Genomic DNA, 22,502 nt, shown 5'->3' with positions numbered 1-22,502 from the left:
AAGCTCTGTTGATGCATGGTTTTCACTTAGAATTAGAGAAGGAGGTCACAGTTCAAAAGCAGGCGGCTGAATTGAAAGTAATTGTCCACAATTACTATTGATTTAAACAGTAAGAATATTCAAAGTAGGCGGATACGGGAGCAGCAGTAGATAGCCTTCTGCAACCTGCAACATGTACTGGCCCTTTTTGAACACCCCGTTGATGGATTAACATTCACAATAAAACCATGAAAACACTGAGGCAGAAGAACTTTTGTAAACTCCTGTCCAAGGCATCAACTGAATCAACACCTTTCTTGTTGGATCATTGAAAGACATGCATTTACAGACTTCAGACTCAGGGTAGTAATGAAGACGATGAAACAGCACTATGCAAGAGTGCTTGAATACTTGATTTTTAAACTTCTCCTTGACAAAGGGGTGTGAACAACAGGTACATTTATACACTAGCAAAGTTTTCAGTTTTTTCTCTTCAGTGAAATCCGCACTGTGAAATGATACAGGGATAACTGAATGCTTCTCACAGGATACATGCAATGCTTGGTTTGTATTTTTTAATATGGAGTTTATGATGTGGCCTGATGAACAAAAAGCTTCAACTTTCTTCTTCGGGCTTATAAATGGCTTTACACTACAGTTTTCCTAAGGCCCCCTTGTCTCAGGTCAGTCCGGAAAATAAGTAGCCTACTATGGTAACATCAACAGTGATTCCTGTCAAAACAACTTCGTTGGAGGAGAGTCAAAACTGGGGGCACTAAGCTGATCCTGCGATCCCAGTATGTTCACTGATGATGTCATTTTCAAATATTTCCGCTTACCAACGAAAAGAGAGCTTAGAAATTAAGAAAATGAATTATATTAATATAAAATATTCCTCAAAAATGAAACTTCTGTACACCGACTGAAATACCCCAAAAAACAGAGGGGTAAGAAATTAAGAAAATATATTACCAGTATGTTAATATATTACCAGTATGTTAAAAAAATATAAAATATACCTCAAAGAAATTTCTTTTCTCATTTTTTCGGCACATCTTTCTTCATTTGCTTAAAACCATGCTTTTATTTTATAATACCTTTTCATGAATTTTTTTAAAAAATTCTCTTGTTGGAAAAACGTACATGTATACACGTATACATGTGCTTGAAAGCAAATTTCAGTTTTCAGTACAAACTTTGCTGTGTTAAAATCAAATCAACAGAACATAGCACAATACATGTACACATACATACATACATACATACATACATACATACATACATACATACATACATACATAAATATGTACATATGTAGTACCTATGGTTATCAAGGCTCTTCTCTTCACCAAATTCTAAGCACGGAAATAAATAGTTTAAGGCACAGTGTCGAGACAGAAATTGTGTAGGTTGCAAAATCATTCTGAGCATTAGACAAGAATTTAGCTGTTGTCTAGTCAGTCCGTGACCTTTACATAGCATCAGAATCCAATATAGCCAGCTTTCCAAGAAGAAATAGATCTAGTAGATTACACAAGTTGTAAGAAGATCCTTTGCAAAATTCCAATGATACTTCAGGTCTCAGATTGATGACACAAAGATGAAACGGTGGTCGATGATCAAACAGATAAATCATGACATGCCACAGAATATTGTAAAAACCTGATCATTACATATATGTCTATTGTAAACAATCTTAATGCAGGCCTTGGACGGTGTTAACTGCATCCAATCTGGTGTCAGAAAAGGACAGAAAATAGACATAAGGGTACAGTAAAATGTCACAGTAGTCACAAAAACTCTTCCGAGATTAAAAGAACCAAGTGTTATTTAAATAAGTAAAACTCAAATGATATGCATTTACCTCCCAAATGTGCAATACCTCATTTTAAACACACTGATTTTTCTTCACTCCACTGAGTATATGAACACAGTCTTAATGAAGGTACAGTAATTCATCAATCCTCTGACAGTGCTAATTTGTCAACTTTGCTTTGTTTCAGAATGACATTTCACAAGGACATGGGAACTAAAATTACCTGTATTTATATTACTGTATCACTTCAAACAGATATTCTTTTGTGTAGTACATGTGTAGAAAACTTAAGACACATGGATTAAAATCTTTATACTGAGTAATGAATAAATGAATGACACCTTTATTTAGTAACATAACCTAAAATAAAAAAATAAATAAAAAAAAATGTTATAGCCAAATGATTCAAAGACTATGACGATGCGTGTCAGACAAAACTGTCACCAGCTGCAGCAAACCTTTTCGGCAGTCAAGATTTTGAAGCAGTAATATCGAAACATTTTGTTTTGATCAATTTTTTTAGTTATAAACTGAAATTCCAACAAAGTTTGCATGTCTTCCACAAAATGATACACACTTTGTCTGCAGCAAACAATGCCATTCACATATAGGTGATGCTAATTTTAATTCATGATTAGAACTTAACATTCACAATTTTTTGGTCTAGGACAATGTTTGTATTATGTAAAACTAATGCGGAAGGTTTATTGAAAACTAATCCATATAGTTATGAAAGTCACTTACCTTTCTCTTTGAAACTTGAGAGTGTTGACAATCTCCGGTCGTTTCTGTCGGAAATTCCACAGGTGAAGAGTGTCATCTGAACAGACTGTGACAAGAGCACCCTGGAAGGGAAAACAACAAGTGCTATACACATATGACTGCTGGAAATAGGTTAATCACGTGTTCAGATATAAATCAATGTTTGGGAGAGATTGACTGAGGTTCATAATGACGCTGCTTAATCCATGGCCATTTGGCGCTGCCAGCAATCCTGGCAACAAATATGTTCATGGATCTAAAGGCACATCAAATATCAATGTAAAATGCATTCAAAATGTATACTAAGGCTGTTACTCCTTCTTTTATTATTTAATATCAAGCCTATATACTGTACTATATACTTTTTTTGTTTTCCAAAACATGAAATAAACACTGTACAAACATATATGTACATGAATGAACCTTTTTCTGAAGAGCCAGGTCTGTATAGGTTTCAGACAAGTCAAGACATTAGATCCCCTTTTACACTGACTGACCCTTTGCGTACCAGTGAAATCTGGCCGCTTGGTCAACAGTCAAGGTGGCCAGGAGTGTGTGTTTTGCCACCTAATGTAATTAGACAACAGGCATCTTGAACCAGGAGATGTTGCTAACTGGCTACAATTTGTGGCCTTGTGTAAACATGCTGGCAAAGATAAGGCTCTTTGGTGTCTGGAGACCATGCCTCCAGTTCCCTCTCTACACACTGTGTCCTGACCCAGCTATGCAAAGGAGGACATGGCCAGAGCTACATGTATAGGGATCAGTCACCAGCAGCAGTAGCAGCAGCACACTAGGGGCACCAGCAGCTTAATTACCATCATCATGCCCCAAACAACACATGGCAAGATTATCATAACATTTACATACATGTACATGTATACACATGCTTGTAAGGCTAAGCTCAATATTTACACGTAAAAGCACATTTTTTAATTATACCAGCTTCAGATTAAATTGGTTTTTGGTTGGTTGGTTGTTTCTGTTTCTTTAATTTTTATTCACAATTCTGAAAACTTTCAAAACAGTTCACCACAACCAAATTTCATGGTACAAAGAAGGACTGCATGTATGCATCGTTATGTATTTCATGAATTACTAATTCATCTGGACTAAAATGTACTACACCAGTGACAAGAAGACATGCTACACAAATATGCACTGTGACCAATGGCAAAATTAGCATGGCTGCAATCACTTATTTCATTGAACACAACTGTTATTAAAGATATACTTACTTGTACACGTATATGACATTTGATACTATCTTGATATAACTTGAGCAAATCCTATGGCTTCGGGAGAATCAAAAATTCTAGTCTCCTAGCTATATCAAAGTATTGTTCTTTTATTCACATAAATGTACATGAGATGTAGCATTACATATTGTTAAGCACAGATATGGGTACACTGGAGGTTAACTGACTTCTGAAAACAACGGAATGATACGTGTGAAAGGCCAGAAATACTAATATACTAAACTCTACGTGTATTTAACATGTCTGTTTTGCATGTTTTATATGTATATTTAACAGATTTATATTTGTAACAAATAAAAAAAAAATCATGCTTCTAAGAAAACGAAAATTGATCTTCACGTTTAAGTGTCAATTTGCATGAATGTATACCTGGACTAATGGAAATCAAGATCTTCTGTCTCTGCAATCCAGTATTTACGTTGTACAATATATTCTTCCATCTATTACACTCCGAACATGAAAGGTAATGTTTTAATTTCCTGAAGCCTTGCTTTATTACCCCATTACTCTCTACTGCCAAGAAAATGGTTTCATCTGTTACATGTCAGCCTGACAGATGTAGCATAGATTCAATTGGATGGATGGGACTGATTCTGTAAGTGTTGCAATTCCCACCGGCTGAAGTGCAATCGCAACAGGATGACATGGTCAGTGGTGGTAATAGAGCTGGGCAGGGACATCCCCGCTCCATCATTGTCACAGGCGCACTGACGAGCCTAAATATTCTGACGTGGGCCACTGACGTCTGTGGAGGAGCACTTAAAGCGTCAGCACCAGCCCAGCGGTGTCTGTCCATAGCACAACATGAGAGAGTGTACATGTGTGCCCGTAATAACATAACTCTGGCCCAGGATCAATAAAAACAGGCTGATAAAACACAGGGGCCTACACATGCCGGGCCATCAGCTCAACCATATGAATCTTCAAATGTATTTCACTTTTACCCCTTGCCTCAATTTGTCATAAAGGCCCGTTCAGCCTTGAGTAGAACCCAAACCTGTGAAAGCTAGCGCCCTGCATTTATGGGAGTCAGAAAATATGATCTCTCTGAAAACAAGCTCGCCTTCGACACTGTCACTTATTCAGGCCAGCTCTTTGTGATTTTTCCATCTCAAATCAATACAATCCCACGCGATAAAATCAATCTTAAAAGCAATTTATCGTGTTCTCTGATTGGCTTCAGTGTTCCCAGTGTAATACCTCAAGTTACATTTACACTGAATGAAATATCAGATTAATTTTCAGTCTCTCTCCAAGAGACCCCCACAATGCTATTAAGTGGTTGGTCAATTCAAAGACAAGCCAAAGCCTTTACAAATCTTTATAATCCATCTCGTTCTCCTGCACCCAGTAACAACTAACTTCAAACAGTTGACCTCCAATGAATGTTGAATCCCATCAGAAACAGCACCAGCTACTGCCTTTCAACTAATTGTACCATTATTTGTTAACACTTAGGTGCCATTTTAGGACAAGAAGATTGATTTCACCACTTTGAATTCTGACCCTGTAGTCCTTCATGCACCATGACATGAATGGTTACAGAGTATGGTTGCAAAGTACTGGATGGCATTTACTGTTAGAACTGATGACTGTACCTTTCCATGCATATGTACATTTATGTCAATAGGCAGACATATGCTGTGTTAAACCCCTGATGTGTGTTCAGAAGTGTAGTACAGTACATGACCCGGAATAGTGTTCATAGTGTGCATTTTTAGAAGTAAGTAAATGTCACAAAACATTACCTTTGATGCTGAAACTTAAATTTTTCCAATAAAGTATCATTCTATCCTCCAAACACACCTCAAAACATTCTTCTGAAATCAATACAACTCTCAGAATAAGGCAAAATGCATTTATAATGGGTATTATATCCAATGGTGTTATGTACTGTTAGCAGCTGTTATTTGTGGTAAAATCACTCACCTCATTGATGAGAAATAGAATCTGGATGACAGCGACATCTCCATCATGACGACAGTGACAGTCCACCCCAGGACGCCCTAATCTGACAGGTGTTAAGGCTCATCATACAGTAGTTCTTCATGCATGTACAGGTACATGTAGCTCAACAGTCCTAATACAAAACTCCATCATTCATTCAAACATCGTACACACAAATTTAGCTGTAAAGTTATGAAAATCACACTTGGCCTTCAATGATATTAGAGCTAAGTATGTTTTTAATGTATTTTAAAGTCTTCTACATCTATATGTACATGTTCATCATCTATAGGCTGTAATTTAACAAAAAATCAACTCATTACATCCATATAGTTTCACTGTACTTTTAATCACGTACATGTACATGTATTTATAAGTAATACACAGGTACATTTTAGCAACCAAATGTTAATTAATACATTTTGTAGAGATTTAATAAATGTGCTTGTCAGACTGAGAAGGCTTTAATACACATGCACACTGAAAGTAAATGTCTTTAATACTGTTCACGTTACATGGTCACTCTTTGACACGATACATTCAGAGCAAACTGCAAGTACCTGTACCTACACTTGTTTTGCTATGAGCACACGCACTCCCGCGCATAAACATTATACAAATTTGATTTTGCTTCAATGGCTATCTACAAGATATACAGTAAGCTTGCATACATATATGTGTATACATCTGTTTCAGAACATTTCAAATTTGGGTCAACCTAAACAGTTGTTATGCAATGTTGTCAGTTAACCCAACAATCATGATGTATCATGGAAATTATTTATTTATTTATTTGATTGGTGTTTTACGCCGCACTCAAGAATATTTCACTTATACGACGGCGGCCAGCATTATGGTGGGAGCAAACCGGGCAGAGTCCGGGGGAAATGGTGGAAATTAAATGACCAAGTTTACGTTACCAGGAGTCAAATATGAGTCACAAATTAATAAAGTGACATGAAATCTAAATTTAAATGCAGCTGCAATAATTCATGTTTGCTTATGGCAGTCAAACAAACATATGTTACATGTACACAAATGTATATCACAATGATAATCTGCCATAATATACTGCATGTACATGTAATTGTTATACCTTGCATGGGTCACTGCAAACAAAAACACTGTACTAAACAAACACTTCACTGAACATTGAGTTACCATGATATATACACATATAGCTTTCATGCAGAAATTTCAATAGCCTTTTCATTCTTGCAGAAATGCTTGACCTGTCAACAAACTCATATCAAAAAATTTTTGTTTATCACCAGGTTAGATCATGTTTACACAGAATGGGTTGCAATACATGTATTAATGTACACTGTCCATGCATGTGAATATGATAATATATGCAAATGTGCATAATATGTACATCTATGAATTAAATAGATGTACGATCGACACAAACTGCCTACACACATCCTTTGTTGTTAAAAGCCTTTGATTATGGAACTATGAACATCACAATCTGAAGGTTTCAGAATGAATAAATGCCTAGGTATTGACAAAATTTCTTGTTGACATTCAAGTAATAATAACAATTTCCCAGGTTGACCTTCCAGACTGCTATGTACTGTATGCAAACACAGACCCAGTGTGTGTGTGTGTATATATATAAATATATATATATATATATATATATATATATATATATATATATATATATATATATATATATATATATATATATATTTGTAGTGACTGCAGCAATTAACACCAAGTATGCATGTACATGATCTAACTATCTACATGTATGTATTGTATTAGGCCTGCCATATCTGTCGTGCATGTCCACATACTACATGTATTGTACTAAGCCTGCCATATCTGTCGTGCATGTCCACATACTACATGTATTGTACTAAGCCTGCCATATCTGTCGTGCATGTCCACATACTACATGTATTGTACTAAGCCTGCCATATCTGCCGTGCATGTCCACATACTACATGTATTGTACTAAGCCTGCCATATCTGTCGTGCATGTCCACATACTACATGTATTGTACTAAGCCTGCCATATCTGTCATGAATGTACATGTACTACATGTATGTACTGTACTAAGCCTGCCATATCTGTCATGCATGCACATGATCTAACTTCTTACATGTATGTATTGTACTAAGCCTGCCATATCTGTCATGAATGTACATGTATTACATGTATGTATTGTACTAAGCCTGCCATATCTGTCATGCATGCACATGATCTAACTACTTACATGTATGTATTGTACTAAGCCTGCCATATCTGTCATGAATGTACATGTACTACATGTATGTACTGTATTAAGCCTGCCATATCTGTCATGCATGTACATGATCTAATTACATACATGTATGTATTGTACTAAGCCTGCCATATCTGTCATGAATGTACATGTACTATATGTATGTACTGTACTAAGGCTGCCATATCTGTCATGCGTGTACATGATCTAATTGCATACATGTATGTATTGTACTAAGCCTGCCATATCTGTCATGCATGTACATGATCTAATTAGATATATGTATGTATTGTACTAAGCCTGCCATATCTGTCATGAATGTACATGTACTACATGTATGTACTGTACTAAGGCTGCCATATCTGTCATGCGTGTACACGATCTAATTACATACATGTATGTATTGTACTAAGCCTGCCATATCTGTCATGAATGTACATGTACTACATGTATGTACTGTACTAAGCCTGCCATATCTGTCATGCATGTACATGATCTAATTCCATACATGTATGTATTGTACTAAGGCTGCCATATCTGTCATGCGTGTACATGATCTAATTACATACATGTATGTATTGTACTAAGGCTGCCATATCTGTCATGCATGTACATGTACTACATGTATGCACACATCCCTGTATGTATTGAGAGTTAGCAATGTTCATCATTTGTGTGCCCATTATTTCTCCTGACGGAGTTAACTTCTCCAATAAACATACAAATGTGCCTTCAGGTATATAGAAATTGCAGATTTACTTCATAAGTGCCACAGGAAAATCCATACATGTACATACATGTACAATGCATGTACACCACTGTTTCAGATCATATATACATGCCTTTTGTTGTATGAGCCATAATAAATATTTGTATAGATATTTGTTGAGGAATTTCAGTTGGACACAAAATAAATAAGCTGATTCTGTTTTCATGTGTACTCTTCTATTTTTGTCAGATGTTTCGACAGAAACAAAAAATCCTTTGAAACTTCCATTGTATAACCCTGTTAAACTGGATGTTTCAAAAAACAGAAACTTTTTAAATACATTAACATACATGTACACTTATGTACACTAGCAGTAGTGCCAATAATGCCACAATAACCATCATGAATAATGCTATATGTCCATGATCATGTAATCTGTGCTATACAATCTACTGCATTTTAAACATTATTGGAAAACATAAAAAGAACAAAAAAAAGTTGCCTAAACAAAAAGTTTGTACTCGGGAGCACATGGTTGAAATTAAAAACACATGTACATCTGTAGAATGAGATTTGAAGTAGTAACTATGCCATACATGCACTGTTCTTAGGACTGGGCCAGGGTTACATGTAGCTAGGAAGGGAAAAAAAAATAATGGCCATAAGATAAGGCAAGCACCCGCTGGCCCTGTCACTTCCACATGACGGATTTCGCACCAGAGAAACCATGACCAGAAGGAAATGATGCCAACTTTAGACCAGTCTCTTGGAGATGGAACAAGGTCATGGTTTGCTGTGTCTTTACTTCATCTGAAAACTGACTGCATGTTGCATGGACTGTGCTGGTGTGCTTATTAACCTGGGCTGTTGTGAAGCCATGGCTCATCCCAACACTCCCATACTAATAACGGGGAAATCAATACAGTAATAGCTGGCAATGGTGCCTCTTTACGTGCCTATCTTCTTTATAACATTCCTGCTCCCCATCACACTTCACCAAAGTTCAGTCCTTCTCCAATTCCGTACAGACTTTGATCAAACTCTATAACTGGTCAATTTATGCTCATCTTACAGTGGCCGTCTTTTTCAATTCCATTCAGGACACTTGCCAACAGTCTCCACATATTAGGATGGGATTGCGTAAGTGTTCCTTTCGTCCCCTTTCCCCCATCCAATAACAGCTAAATTAAATCTTAGGAAATTACTTCTGCAATCCAGCTTCGAGGCAAAACTTACAAATTATGGAGAATGTGCTTCGAACTATGAAGCCTATCCATCAAACATCCAAGATTCAATGTCATATAATCATCTGCTTCATTAACTCAGGTGCACTTGAATGTATGAATTTCACTCAAGATTTCAAAAAAACACAGCTGCCTCCTCAAAAATTTTAAGTTCAGACCTGGCCTGAACCACTAACACTTACTTTTAGTGTTAGTGTTTTCATTGGACAGTATTCAGAAAAAGTAATTCCACAGATCAAGCAAGTTATCAAGTTTTGGCGAGATTTATATGTACACGAACACTGTTTTAACTTCAGAGGTTTCTTTAGCCCATAGGTATATCTATATACACATACGTACAATATAGATGGTTTCAAAAGACGAATTCCATTTGCAACCATGAGAATAATACGATTAATCTGAGAAAGAAAGTGCCTTACATACATGTGAACAAACTGGCATTACACACAGTACAAGTACATGTGCTTTCCTAATAATTTACAAACACAAATATCGACATGTATGCCCAGAATTCACGAAGTTCTACAAACACAAGCATTATAACCATACATGTACATGTCAGGGTGGGTGTTAACTGTATTTCCAAATAAAGGACATTTAGACATCATTAATGCTATAAACTTAGATGTGAAGTATAAATTCCATACATTTGTCTATAACATTTATTTATTTGATTGGTGTTCTACGCCGTACTCAAGAGTATTTTACTTGTATGACAGAGGCCAGCATTATGGTGGGAGGAAACTGGGCAGAGGAAATGTATAGCCAAAGAGGAAGCCACAATGAGATGGACTTGAATGCACAGTGACCGTTTTGGAGGGAGGCTCCTGTGTCATTCTGCCGTACTGTGTGCTAACTCCCTTAGCCAGATTATAACATATAAGATTTAAGACTTACATGTATACAAGTACTAAAATGTAGCATCACTATAGTACAGAGCCAGTGCACAGAACCAAAAATCCTAGCTAGGTATTTAGGTGTGAAATTTCTGTCTCTTTTTGGCTCAACACAATAATTTTAGGAATCAATGCAAGATCAATTTCAACATGTGAAAGTAAGTACGCTGAACTGCAAGCAACACTCAGATATACCCAAAGATAATATGAGTACCCGCTTTCCTAATAATTCTAATCATCCATGTTTATCCGTGTAGACATTATTTACGTGTTAAGACCTCTGTATTTACAGGTTGACTTCAACAAAAGTGGGCGGCTATTACATTTGGCGTAGTTGACTCACAAGACACTTGTGAAAGCCTCAAATCATCCTAATGCCAGAGACTGTGATTCGAATGTTGAAAAGTCTGTTTATTGTATCAGATGTGTCAAACCATTTTAAAGTATTCATAATGATGATTCATTTCAAGTTTTGGTCATTGTTTCTTATTGCATTTAGAAATCATTGTCTTCTTCTTGTGCTTTGTTCTCCTCTACTTATTTAAGGTTTTAGCAAGGTGAAGTAAGACTTTGATGTAAATGAGACTTGTCAGCCTTTCCAGACGGAAACTGAAAATATCTAGTCATCTCTTCTAAGGAAACAAAACTGTGACTCAAAGAAGCTGAATATGTGCCAACTTGGAGAGAAGTCTTCTTGTTTTATCTGAAACAGTTCCCAATAGAATGTCAGACGATCATATTGCAGATTGTAGACAACACTATACTCATGGACATATTCAGTTATCTTAATTCAGTAACATTTTCTCTGTGAAGTTTGCCTTTCTTCTGCATGGGAACCTTCTTCAAAATTAAGAACTTGTCCATAAGGCGACAACCTTGCAAAGCACTGGTTTTATAATCATACAGATGTTAATGTTTCTGAACACTGATCAACAGTCTGTACCCATTATAGTCATCAACATCATCATGTATAGGAGGGCCAACTGAACGATTATGTATAATTGCCTGAACTGCCAAAAATAACCTATTTGCATTCATCAATTAGGCAACAAATGCAAGTGCAATCAAATGAGCAAATGGTTTTCAGTCCCCTTCCACCCTATTCCACAGACGTATATATGCATATACATGTATACATGTACAGTAGGCGTGGGAGGGAATGTAGACAAGAGATAAAGCTATAGCTTAATCATTTAACAAGTTCAGTATGGCCAATCAATACAAGGCACATGTGGATTCATCCTATCAGGAGCCATTTCAAGGCTGGGCCAAAGCACTCAGTAGCCGTGTGCATCTTTTCTAGATCTACTCACACGCAGCAGCTTTTAAGGTTTGACTGTTTAGTCTTATTGAACTTATCTCTCAATGCTTCCGACACAGGGCTTGTGCCACCTGGCATTAAGCTAGTGTGATCAATCACCACGATCACACCCCCAAAGTTCCGCTCTCACACCGTCCAGCTGAGGCAAGCTTTCTTTTCAGGCCTTACATGTACATGTGTATACTCTTCAACATCTTCCTGAATGGTACCCTAGCTAGCTACTGTGTGCATGTTGTATTTAATGTTCATTTGCCTGCCCAAAACTAATTATGTTAGTTCAATATAATCTGCCATGTTGACAACATGCACGGTTCACATATACCATGGAGCAAGGCCAGAGCACTTTCAGCTTGATAGTACCGACAAACAACTAGTGCTATACCGTTTTAACAACATGTACCCAACCATCCAAATGTCCCGTACAGCAATTCTGTGCTCCAACTCTGCCTTTGTACTCCAAAGCACAAAATCAATATCCAGCTAAAACCTTAACTAAAAAGGCCACCACCTAGGGAAAACAAGGCACATTGTCTGGGCAGGGCTCCAGTTTGCTGCCTTGCTCAAGGCACAGATTCACCCAACCTAAGGACAAAACCAGCCCTGGTCAATCTGCATACATGTACATCTCAAACTCAGAGCCAATGTTTGCATTTATTTTAAATGTCACGTAACAAAACAATTTATGTCTGCAATCTGCATGATGCAATCTATCTAACTGGCATTATCTTCAGCACAGCTAAGCAAGGTTTCTGGAACCTGGATTCCTTTGTACATTCAAGTGCATGTACATGTACTAATAATATACATGTACATGTACGTATTGTGCAAGTTATGCACCTGCAACCACAAGTTCCAAGGTACATGTTCAACTGCATGATGCTGGAGAAATGCCAACAATGTGCCTGATAAGACATTATCATACCACACAAGTTTCTTGTCACGTTATTGGAAAAGAGCTAGGCAGTGTGATCTTCTGCAAATTATGATTTAGCAGGATTTCTCACAAGCACAATATTTACTTTATGATGTCTTCAAGACCTCAGTGTCACCTGCTAAGTTGATAAGTTGCGACCTAATTGAACTAACCATTAGCTTAAACCTCTCCATTGGGAAGAATAAATTAACACTTGTTTAAAAAAAAATTTACCTCAAGCGTATGTATCTATGCAGCATTATAGATATTCCGGTTATTTGATCCGGACAACTCCATTGTTTATTGGTCACAGAATGATTTGATGCAAAATGACTGCATGCCAGTCAGATCCACAATGCTGCCCAACTAAAGCATCATAAAGCCCATAAACATGACCTGTCCAGGTGATGTCTTAGAAACACTGAGAGCTTACATGTTGACACTACAGGTATGTGTATGCGTAGTCTTTCCAAGCACTGGACAGAATCAGGGATATTCACATATTGTATTGTGCTGTTTAAGGCATCATAATGTACATGTACATCATGTACACACAAAGTGACACTAACAAGTACACAGCTATCTACATGTATAATATATACATACAAGTACATAATCATGATATCAGTGTCAGCATTTGTGTAAATGACATGATCAGATAAGCACCCTCCTGCATCTTGCTGCCATACAAAATCGCATCCCTGCAACACAGAGAGACATGAGAAAGCATGATGGTATTGATTTGTTGATTGATTTGGACTACAGCAGCTTTATCAGGAGCCTATCTCCATCACACCATGTACCACTGTGTGTAGTTGTGTGAACTGGTATTGTGTCCAATAGATGGTCAATGACCTCCTCACCACTTCTGCCTTTTTCTTTAGCCACTCAATGTCAACGTTCCTGTTTTTTGTTAATTCAATTCAAGTGAAAGAAAAAAAACCCCAAAGAAACAAATTCATATGCATGTTCATGCATACAAGCATCTTGGGAAAATACCACTGGAAACTACATATACAGATATATTACTGATTCACACCTTGTATGCACCTTGATTTACTTTATATATATATATATATATATATATATATATATATATTTGAACAGAATAAAATGCAGTTAACTTAAATGCTTGAACTTTTACACACTTATAATAATGTAGTGACATATTTGACCATAAATGTGCTTAAGGAAAAAAGCCCATCATATAATTCAAACATCTGAATGCAATTACACAGATGAAAAACTCTAGGTATACAGATGAAACTCAAAGCAGTTTTGTCAGTTGTTTCCACTGGTGCATGTATATCAATTAACGTTTACTTCACTTTTTAAATCTTTCAATTTATACCAGACTACAGACGCACATGCACCCAATCATCATTTAGAGCAGCACAAGACCAACATGATCATAGCTCAACAAATTTCTGAACACACTAAACTTTACCTACAAGCTACAAATAAAGCATACATGTATGTATGTAAACTGTATACTAAATGTATACAGTGTATGTAGACACGGTATTAAGGTGTATGTACGATATTTTGATTATATCTACATATAAATGTACACTGCACACACCACAGAGCTTACGAAAGCTTTGTAAAGTAGACATGTACACACACATATTCTTTCTTTCCATTTAATGAATGTACATTTGAGGGTTGGGAATTGAGAATTACATATAGCATGTGATCTGCCTCTTAATGTATTGTGATGCAAGCATCACTGCTTGTACAATATGTACTCTTTTGAAATTTAACAGCATGTGCATATAAGCAGTTAAAACTGTAAAGTGTATCACCAAGTTGCATATATCAATCACTTGTACATTTACCTACAAACATACAAGCACTTACAGGTACCTATACCACATATGTACATGTGAAAATATGTATTAGGTTGATGTAGTCCAAGAGAAGAAGTCCTCAACCGTGGTGTTCTACATGTACAGGTACATGTATAACAAACCCATACCCCCAGGTCATAAATTCCATGACAAGTACAATGCAACGGTTAAAGCATAAAGTATTCAGGAAGAAACAAAAGTACCAAGACACAAGGAATACCACATGCTTGCAAAACATCGACATGTACACAAGACTATGTATCGCTATGGCTGATCTTCTGACTTCATTGCAATTGCAAAAACTAAGTTTGACAGGTAAAGGGTTAGATGATTTTAAAGAGACAGAACTTGGCCCAGAAGGATTCTGTGCAGATTTAAATTGTGACCATTCAACAGTATACAGCAAACCACTCTCCTAATACCTGCTCAATTAAATATTCACAATAAGGCTGAGATTGTGCCAAAGACATGGCTAAGGCCCTCATCGATCATCGGCACTTTGATGATTGGTTGGCGGAATGATGTTTAACGTGGTATTTCAACCATATGGCAGGCCCTGTGTTTTAGTCGTGGTCGTGGTGCGCATATTCAGCACACTGGTCAGGTAATGGTCAGACGGACAAAGGTCTTTGAGGCGGCATATAGGCGACAAGCACATTCCACTTCAACACATCTCAGAACTGATCAGACTGGCACCCACCCGTAGACAGACATGCCCAGAGCACCATTACTCACTGAACTGTAGCCAGTACTTTACTGCGTACATCTTACAGAAAAATGTTTCCAAGCTCTTATACTGAATTTGGACGTAAGTCAGACACACTTTTTCCTGGAACATAACCAGAGAACTGACAGACCACCTCTTTGAACAGTGTGCATACATTCCATGTAGCTTAGCTTTGTTTCACCAAGTTCCAGAATTCACAAAGAGCCCTGGTATTTAGCATTGTTGACAACAGTATGACCATGTGGCAAGATCAGGCAACAGAATACATCAGTCCAGCAGATGAATTATGTTACGTACACTTAAAAGAGCAAACGGCAACGACAGCAATATACACAATGGACTGCTATGATTACAAATACAAGGAAAGGAATAAATAGATAAACAGTTATGATCTTACAACAACAGAGTAATCTTCCTTTTGTCATGTGACGAAACAAAATCATAAAACCATCATGTAATTGTTATTTCTGTGAACAGAAAGAAATGACGCGAAAACCTTCTCATTATCTGATAATGTCAATAGCATGACATAACTGTCATGACATCGTACATGTAAGAATCACAAAGGGACATTACTCCATACCTCTAGCCTATAACAAAAAATATTGCATGAAGGCACAAGTTTTGCTCATATTATGCTTTGTAATGTTTTGCAGTACTACTACAACTGCATTGCACCGCATTGGTCGGAGTCTCCTGGCTCATGGCTAACCCCCTCGGCCACGGAGGCCCCACAGTACATTTGAACGTACATTGTACATGCATGTATATATATATATACACTGTTCATGTATATCTACAATAACACCAAAATGGAGATGCTCTTGTCACTGGGCAACCTGTACATTCTTTTACTACATATATAGCAAGAGGAGCTAGTGTCATTATCATCATGCCTATAGACCTGTGGGTACAGCTGTTTAGCTCATGCATATTCATGACCTAACGAAATATATGTACCGAACAGCTCCATAGTTCACGCAGCAGAAGGTTTGGAAATCAAAGTCATGAATGAATTTTCAGTGTAACAGTAGTGATGCCAGTTTATCATCGGGAACAATAAATGTACGTGTACATGGGCTGGAGAACAGGCCATTCTCATAATGGTTATGAAGACAAATCAAACGCAATGTTTAATGGCCAGTTAAAACCAGGATGTTGCACCTGTCCATGATTAGAATCCTGTCTGTTGCTGGGGAACATAATTACAAGCTGTGGAAGCCAGGTTAGCCATATTACATATTCAGGCAGATACAGCAATGGTACATGTACATGCACACATCTGGCATACATACATTATACAGTGTACATGTATATGCAAATGTCCTATTCAGCACAACGGCATGACAGTTTCCAACCACTTACTTGTATGTCCAATGTCAGAATTTCATCAACTCTTCTTGCGGGCATTTCAAATACATGTACCAGGATGAGAGAAATTTCACACATGTGTGCATGTATGTCATCCTGTGTGGATATTTGGTGGATCTATCTGCAGGAGGACTGTTTACGATTTGTCACACCACTAATCTTGACTGACAGGATTAAAAAGGTCTCTTTCGCAACATCACCAACGACTGACGAAAAATTATATATTTACATACATTTAAACCTAAAGAATCGTGCTGGTAGGTCTGTGTATTTTTGTACAATGAATGGCAATCTACATGGTGTAATTCTTTGAAGTCTAAACTGGGTTTGGATTACATTTGCATAACCTCATGCAATAATATACATGTAATCTTCATTCAAGAAAAAGAATACTTTTAAAATTACCACAGTGGGTCAGAGGTTCCAGCAAAATACCTCTGGTAGTATCTTTTTAAATCAGGGTTATATCACATGGAGGTTAGCTGGCTATATATACATTAAATATGTATTATGTACGACTACTGTACATATCAGCACAAGATATGGCATATCTCCAAGAACATCCTCCAGCAACAGACCATGTCTTTATAACTAATACTATGCACCGCTCCTACGCAGCATGAACTCAATTAATGACACAGGTTGTTAAGTAATCCGTAAGCAATGCTTATTGCAAAGCTATGATGAAAAACACCATCTAAATGAATGTTAATCAATAACTACTGTACATATATAAATGTCTCCTCCAATATTCATCAAAGACAATCTATGCATTGGGCAGGCTTCATTCAAGCGTGACAGGCCAGGCAAACCATGCAGACATGTGTGTTGTGTTTAAATATACATCAACAAGCTTGGTGTCCAATCATCATCCAATGATCACTGCAAAAGGATGCCAACTACACTGTATCTAACAACTTCAGGATAAACAAGGTCACAATCATCAGGCAATAATCATTACCAGCACAGAGCATTGTCCTCGGCTTTACAGGTAATAAATACACTGTACATGCACGTATCCAATGTACATGTATGTCCCATGATTCTTCCAGCTTTTCACATATATATATATACACATATACTGTATGAAAGATTAAATTTCAGGGCCGTTTATGCATCTTTCAAATTTGATTTTGGAGACAGTATCTACATTACCTGGGCTGGCTGGAAAGTATTTTTTCATCTGTCTACAAAGAATAATACCTTCAGAAAAAAAAAATTACAATACATACTGTTCCAAGGAAAGCAAAATAGTTAAAGCAAAATAACTTAAATGTATCTCCAAATATGGAGTAATTAAAATGGACTGTATGTTAATATGCTTTCAGCTCTCTAGTCTATCATCACAAAAATGTGTGCCTTCAGAAATCTTACAGAAGGGATATATCAACACACATTTTTTGAAACACAAAAATATACATGTACATGTACGTGAATAAGGTAGCACCTTACATGCTTTGCATCTCATCTGAACGATGTCAAGGCATGTATCAATACAAGCTGACTGCAGCCTATTGCTAAAGGTAAATCACCTCCACGGTGATACAAACAAAATACAAGTAAGTCAAAAACACTTTAATACAGTACTGATTTAACCATCTGGTATTATTTCACGCAGACTACAATTCACATGAATGCCAGCATGTATGAGAGAAACACGAATTAACATCTAAATCTGAGATACTCTATTGACAATAACATGAAGGGCTTAAAAATGTGTACCTTTGTACAGTGGAACTCAACGATGTCACTAATAAATATAGCAATCTGACGATCTATCAACTAAACAGATTTTATCCATCTGTTAGCTCATCAGTTAACACCTAAGTTTCACCGGTGCTTAGGCAGGTGTACATGTAAACAATGTACAGTCACTCCATGGATATGTCAATTTAACCATCACGTTGATGTAAATGTGTAAGACTGGTTGGAATTTCATTACTTCCCAATCTAGTACAACAATCATAATCACATTATCCATGGGCGAATGTGTATGTGAAAGAGAAAAGATATGGCCATGTACAGCATGTAGAAGACACCAAAAATCATTTTTGAACCAATAAACTCCTCATTAGGAACACCAGTAGTTCAGAGGATTTCAGAATTAGAACTATGACAAATGTCTCTTGTGCATTTCTTTTATCTATTTATTAAGACTGTGCAAGTTGTTCCACAAGTATCACTGCCCACTTCACACTACACCAATACTAAATGAACAAGAGCGAGGCAAAGCCCTGTCCGACTGGCTTGGATCTGAACATGAAGCTCTTGCTTTGTGTTTGGGAGTAGCACACATCACCACAATTAAAGCCATACATGCATGTCCCACTCCCATGCCACTATCAAGTGCATATGTACCTGTACTGGCACATAATAGCACAATAAGTGCAGCTCATACCATGTATAAACTAAGCTAATCCATCCTGGTATGTGTACATGTATGCAATCAACAGTGTCAACCAGTACATGGTAACAAATAAGCCCACCTGAATGCACCACCAAATTAATGTCACTTTTGTTTTATTCATTAGGAGTCATCATATACATGTTGATAACATATGTGCATGTTCTACATTTAGATAGGATAAAATAAATACACAACTATTAAACAAGTACACATGTGCATATTTGGTTCCAGATGAGTAAAAATACATTTACATGTATGTAAGCATGTACATGTACTATATGTATATTTCTGGATTTGTACATACATTGTATATGCATTTTGTTGATATCCATCACACTAGCAGAAAATGTCAATCCATCCCATTTCTTTCTGTCATTACCTTCAGCCCAGCACCCTATACACCTAGTTTGCCTTCGATTATGTAACACGCTAATCCAAACAGGGAATTAATGAAGTCAAGCTAGGAAAAAAGTCATTCAAAACACCAGCCGTCTTAATAGGTTTGTTAAACCGTTGAAGCCCGGACCCGCCATACACACCTCTGCCTAATCAATATGAACAGAGGGGCAGTGTTTGTCCAGCTAAGTCTGCATAACAACCCAATATTGACATGCTCAGTGGGCAAAGCACCACAACACCTACATCAACACCCTGATTGCTTACACATGGGTCTGACTGCAGACTGCCCCCCTGAGTTTCCCTGTCAGAGATAGGACCAGGTGGCAATAAAGCCTAATGAAGGCAACACTTGACAATCTGCCCAAGATAAAAACACATTGGTCGCAAATTCAAGTGTTAGCCACATACATATTAGAAGCCGGTCTCTATGAAAAAATTATAATCTCCAGCAGATCAAGTCCTATTTATTCGTAAAGTGATGATGGATGAGCTGCTGACTTTCAATTCCAACTCTTTCACATTCATTTATGGCCGCAGATATGAATTCTGATTTCATACAAGTACATCCTTTATATTATGACACATGTACACTATGAAGATGCTCAGGCTGTACCGCAATATCAGAGACTAAAACAATCTACATGTTATACCTACCAAAATATAAAAAGTGTATATTTCTCACACCAAACTGCAAAGCGGGCGTTTCAGTGTTTCTAAAACATCTTTAGTATCATATGAGCAAGATGGGCAGCCTCAGTGTTTAAGCAAGGTGGACTCTATTCAACTCCACTGTTAAGGGCATGACTTATCAAACATATCTACACTTACATCTGTTACACACAGATTAAAACGTGCCATTAATCAGCATATGCTATATACACAAAATGCACTACGAGATATGATATCTGATCAAAACCAATATTGCAACTACTGTCAAGTTTCCTCGTGAGAACATGGCCCCCTTAAAAAAAAAAATAATAATGAAATCTTGGGGCTACGTGCTGTAGACATTGCACATCTGACAGACCCAATCATCAATGAAGACACCAGCATGTATCCTAAAATCCCCTCCTACTGACAGAGAAGCTCGATAGCTATATACCTACAGACTGAGTGGATTATTATTGGATTCATGATCTCCTTTCAAGATGTTGCACAGAAAATCAGTATTCTGGCAAATCTATATGCATGTATGTGACAGCAGGTCGGAGCAAAATGATTCGACTATATATACTAGCATACTGGTACCTACAGGTAGATACATATACTTGCATACAAGCATATGTATCATCCACCAACGTCTTAAGGTGCATGTAGACTTAAATATTATCTAGTTACTGTATATGTAGAATTACATGTACATGTATATGCACAACAGGTAAGTGTAGATATGTTTTAAAACCTCAGATGTAGAAGTATATGTATATATAATATATTAATGTTCTCTAATAACAATACATATTAAATACATGTATCACACAAATCCTGGACAGATTCAGAGATGTACAGGTACATGTCAAATAAAGTCACGCCTCATTTCCACAAAACAAAGAGCACATAAATCACATTTAATTGAAGTATGTGACCCACTTATTTTGGTGGATAACAGAGTGTGTGTCAACAGAGAACATGCTTATGCAAAAATTACAAACTACACATACATATAATATGTACATGTACATGCAGACAGATAACACCCAGTGACACTTATTACTGAAATGTCTTAAATGTCAAGTAAGTTTTCCAACATATCCACAAAAGACGGCCTAATGACACGCCAAAATATTCCACCGTGATCAAATGGAAACAAATTTTCAGTTTATGTAGCCAGTATTGTGCATACTTCTCTATGTCCATACAACAGTTAAAGGACATGACCAAACATTAATGACAACCAGAACAGCATTTTTCCATATCAATTAACCCTTCAACTGGACAATTAAGCCCTGGGGAGAGCTAATTAGGCTGCTATAAGCTGGTCAGGACACTTACAAGTACACACATGTACAGTAAGCAAGTTGCTGGAAGCACAGTGGCAGGCAGACTAGGGGTCCAGACATGGGGACTATCAGATGCAGATATACATCCTAAGGGACAAGCAAAGTGGGCGTGTCCATGTCAGACAATGGTATCAAAGTGTCCATCTGTGTCATCACAAAACACACACACATACATGTGACTTGAGTAATTTAACAAATAAGCCAGTGATTCTGCTCTGCTGTGTACATGCATCATTAGTTAGAGACACTGCTCGCCCATCAGAATGCGGTTTGCATCCCGTCATATCTGATAATATATTGCCATACACAGGGTAAACAACCTGAAGTACAGTAGTTCATATCAGGCCAAAATTCATGTACTGACCGTCTATCAAGACAGCTTTACACATGTCCATCATTCAACATGAGCAGTGAACACATTTTGAGGGACACTTTGAAGGTATAATTGACATAATTATCTGTTCTTCATCTCATAATAATATCAAAAGAAGTGTAGCAGTCTTGTGTCATGAAAGCAGCATAATACATGTAGTTTTCAAGATGGTGCGAAAATAGTACACCTTTTATAAATATTATACCGTCGACACACCAAACAGAATCCACAAACTGAAATCCAAATGTGTATATATGTGGTTTCAAAAATTCCATTTGATTCTATTTTGTGCGCT

General features: G+C 37.0%; 1 protein-coding gene across 1 annotated transcript in view; it reads right to left on the bottom strand.

Annotated features, from left to right (window-relative positions):
• The window catches only part of LOC135482084 (syntaxin-binding protein 5-like), an 81,355-nt gene that overhangs the window by 55,363 nt on the left and 3,490 nt on the right, over nt 1-22,502 (bottom strand). Inside the window, 2 exon segments of the mRNA XM_064761920.1 lie at nt 2,540-2,640; nt 5,746-5,827. Coding sequence (XP_064617990.1) covers nt 2,540-2,640; nt 5,746-5,827 — 183 coding nt within the window.

This window comes from Liolophura sinensis, chromosome 1, assembly GCF_032854445.1.
Source record: "Liolophura sinensis isolate JHLJ2023 chromosome 1, CUHK_Ljap_v2, whole genome shotgun sequence".
Classification (NCBI taxonomy): domain Eukaryota; kingdom Metazoa; phylum Mollusca; class Polyplacophora; order Chitonida; family Chitonidae; genus Liolophura; species Liolophura sinensis.
This window is presented reverse-complemented; position numbering and strand designations above follow the sequence as displayed.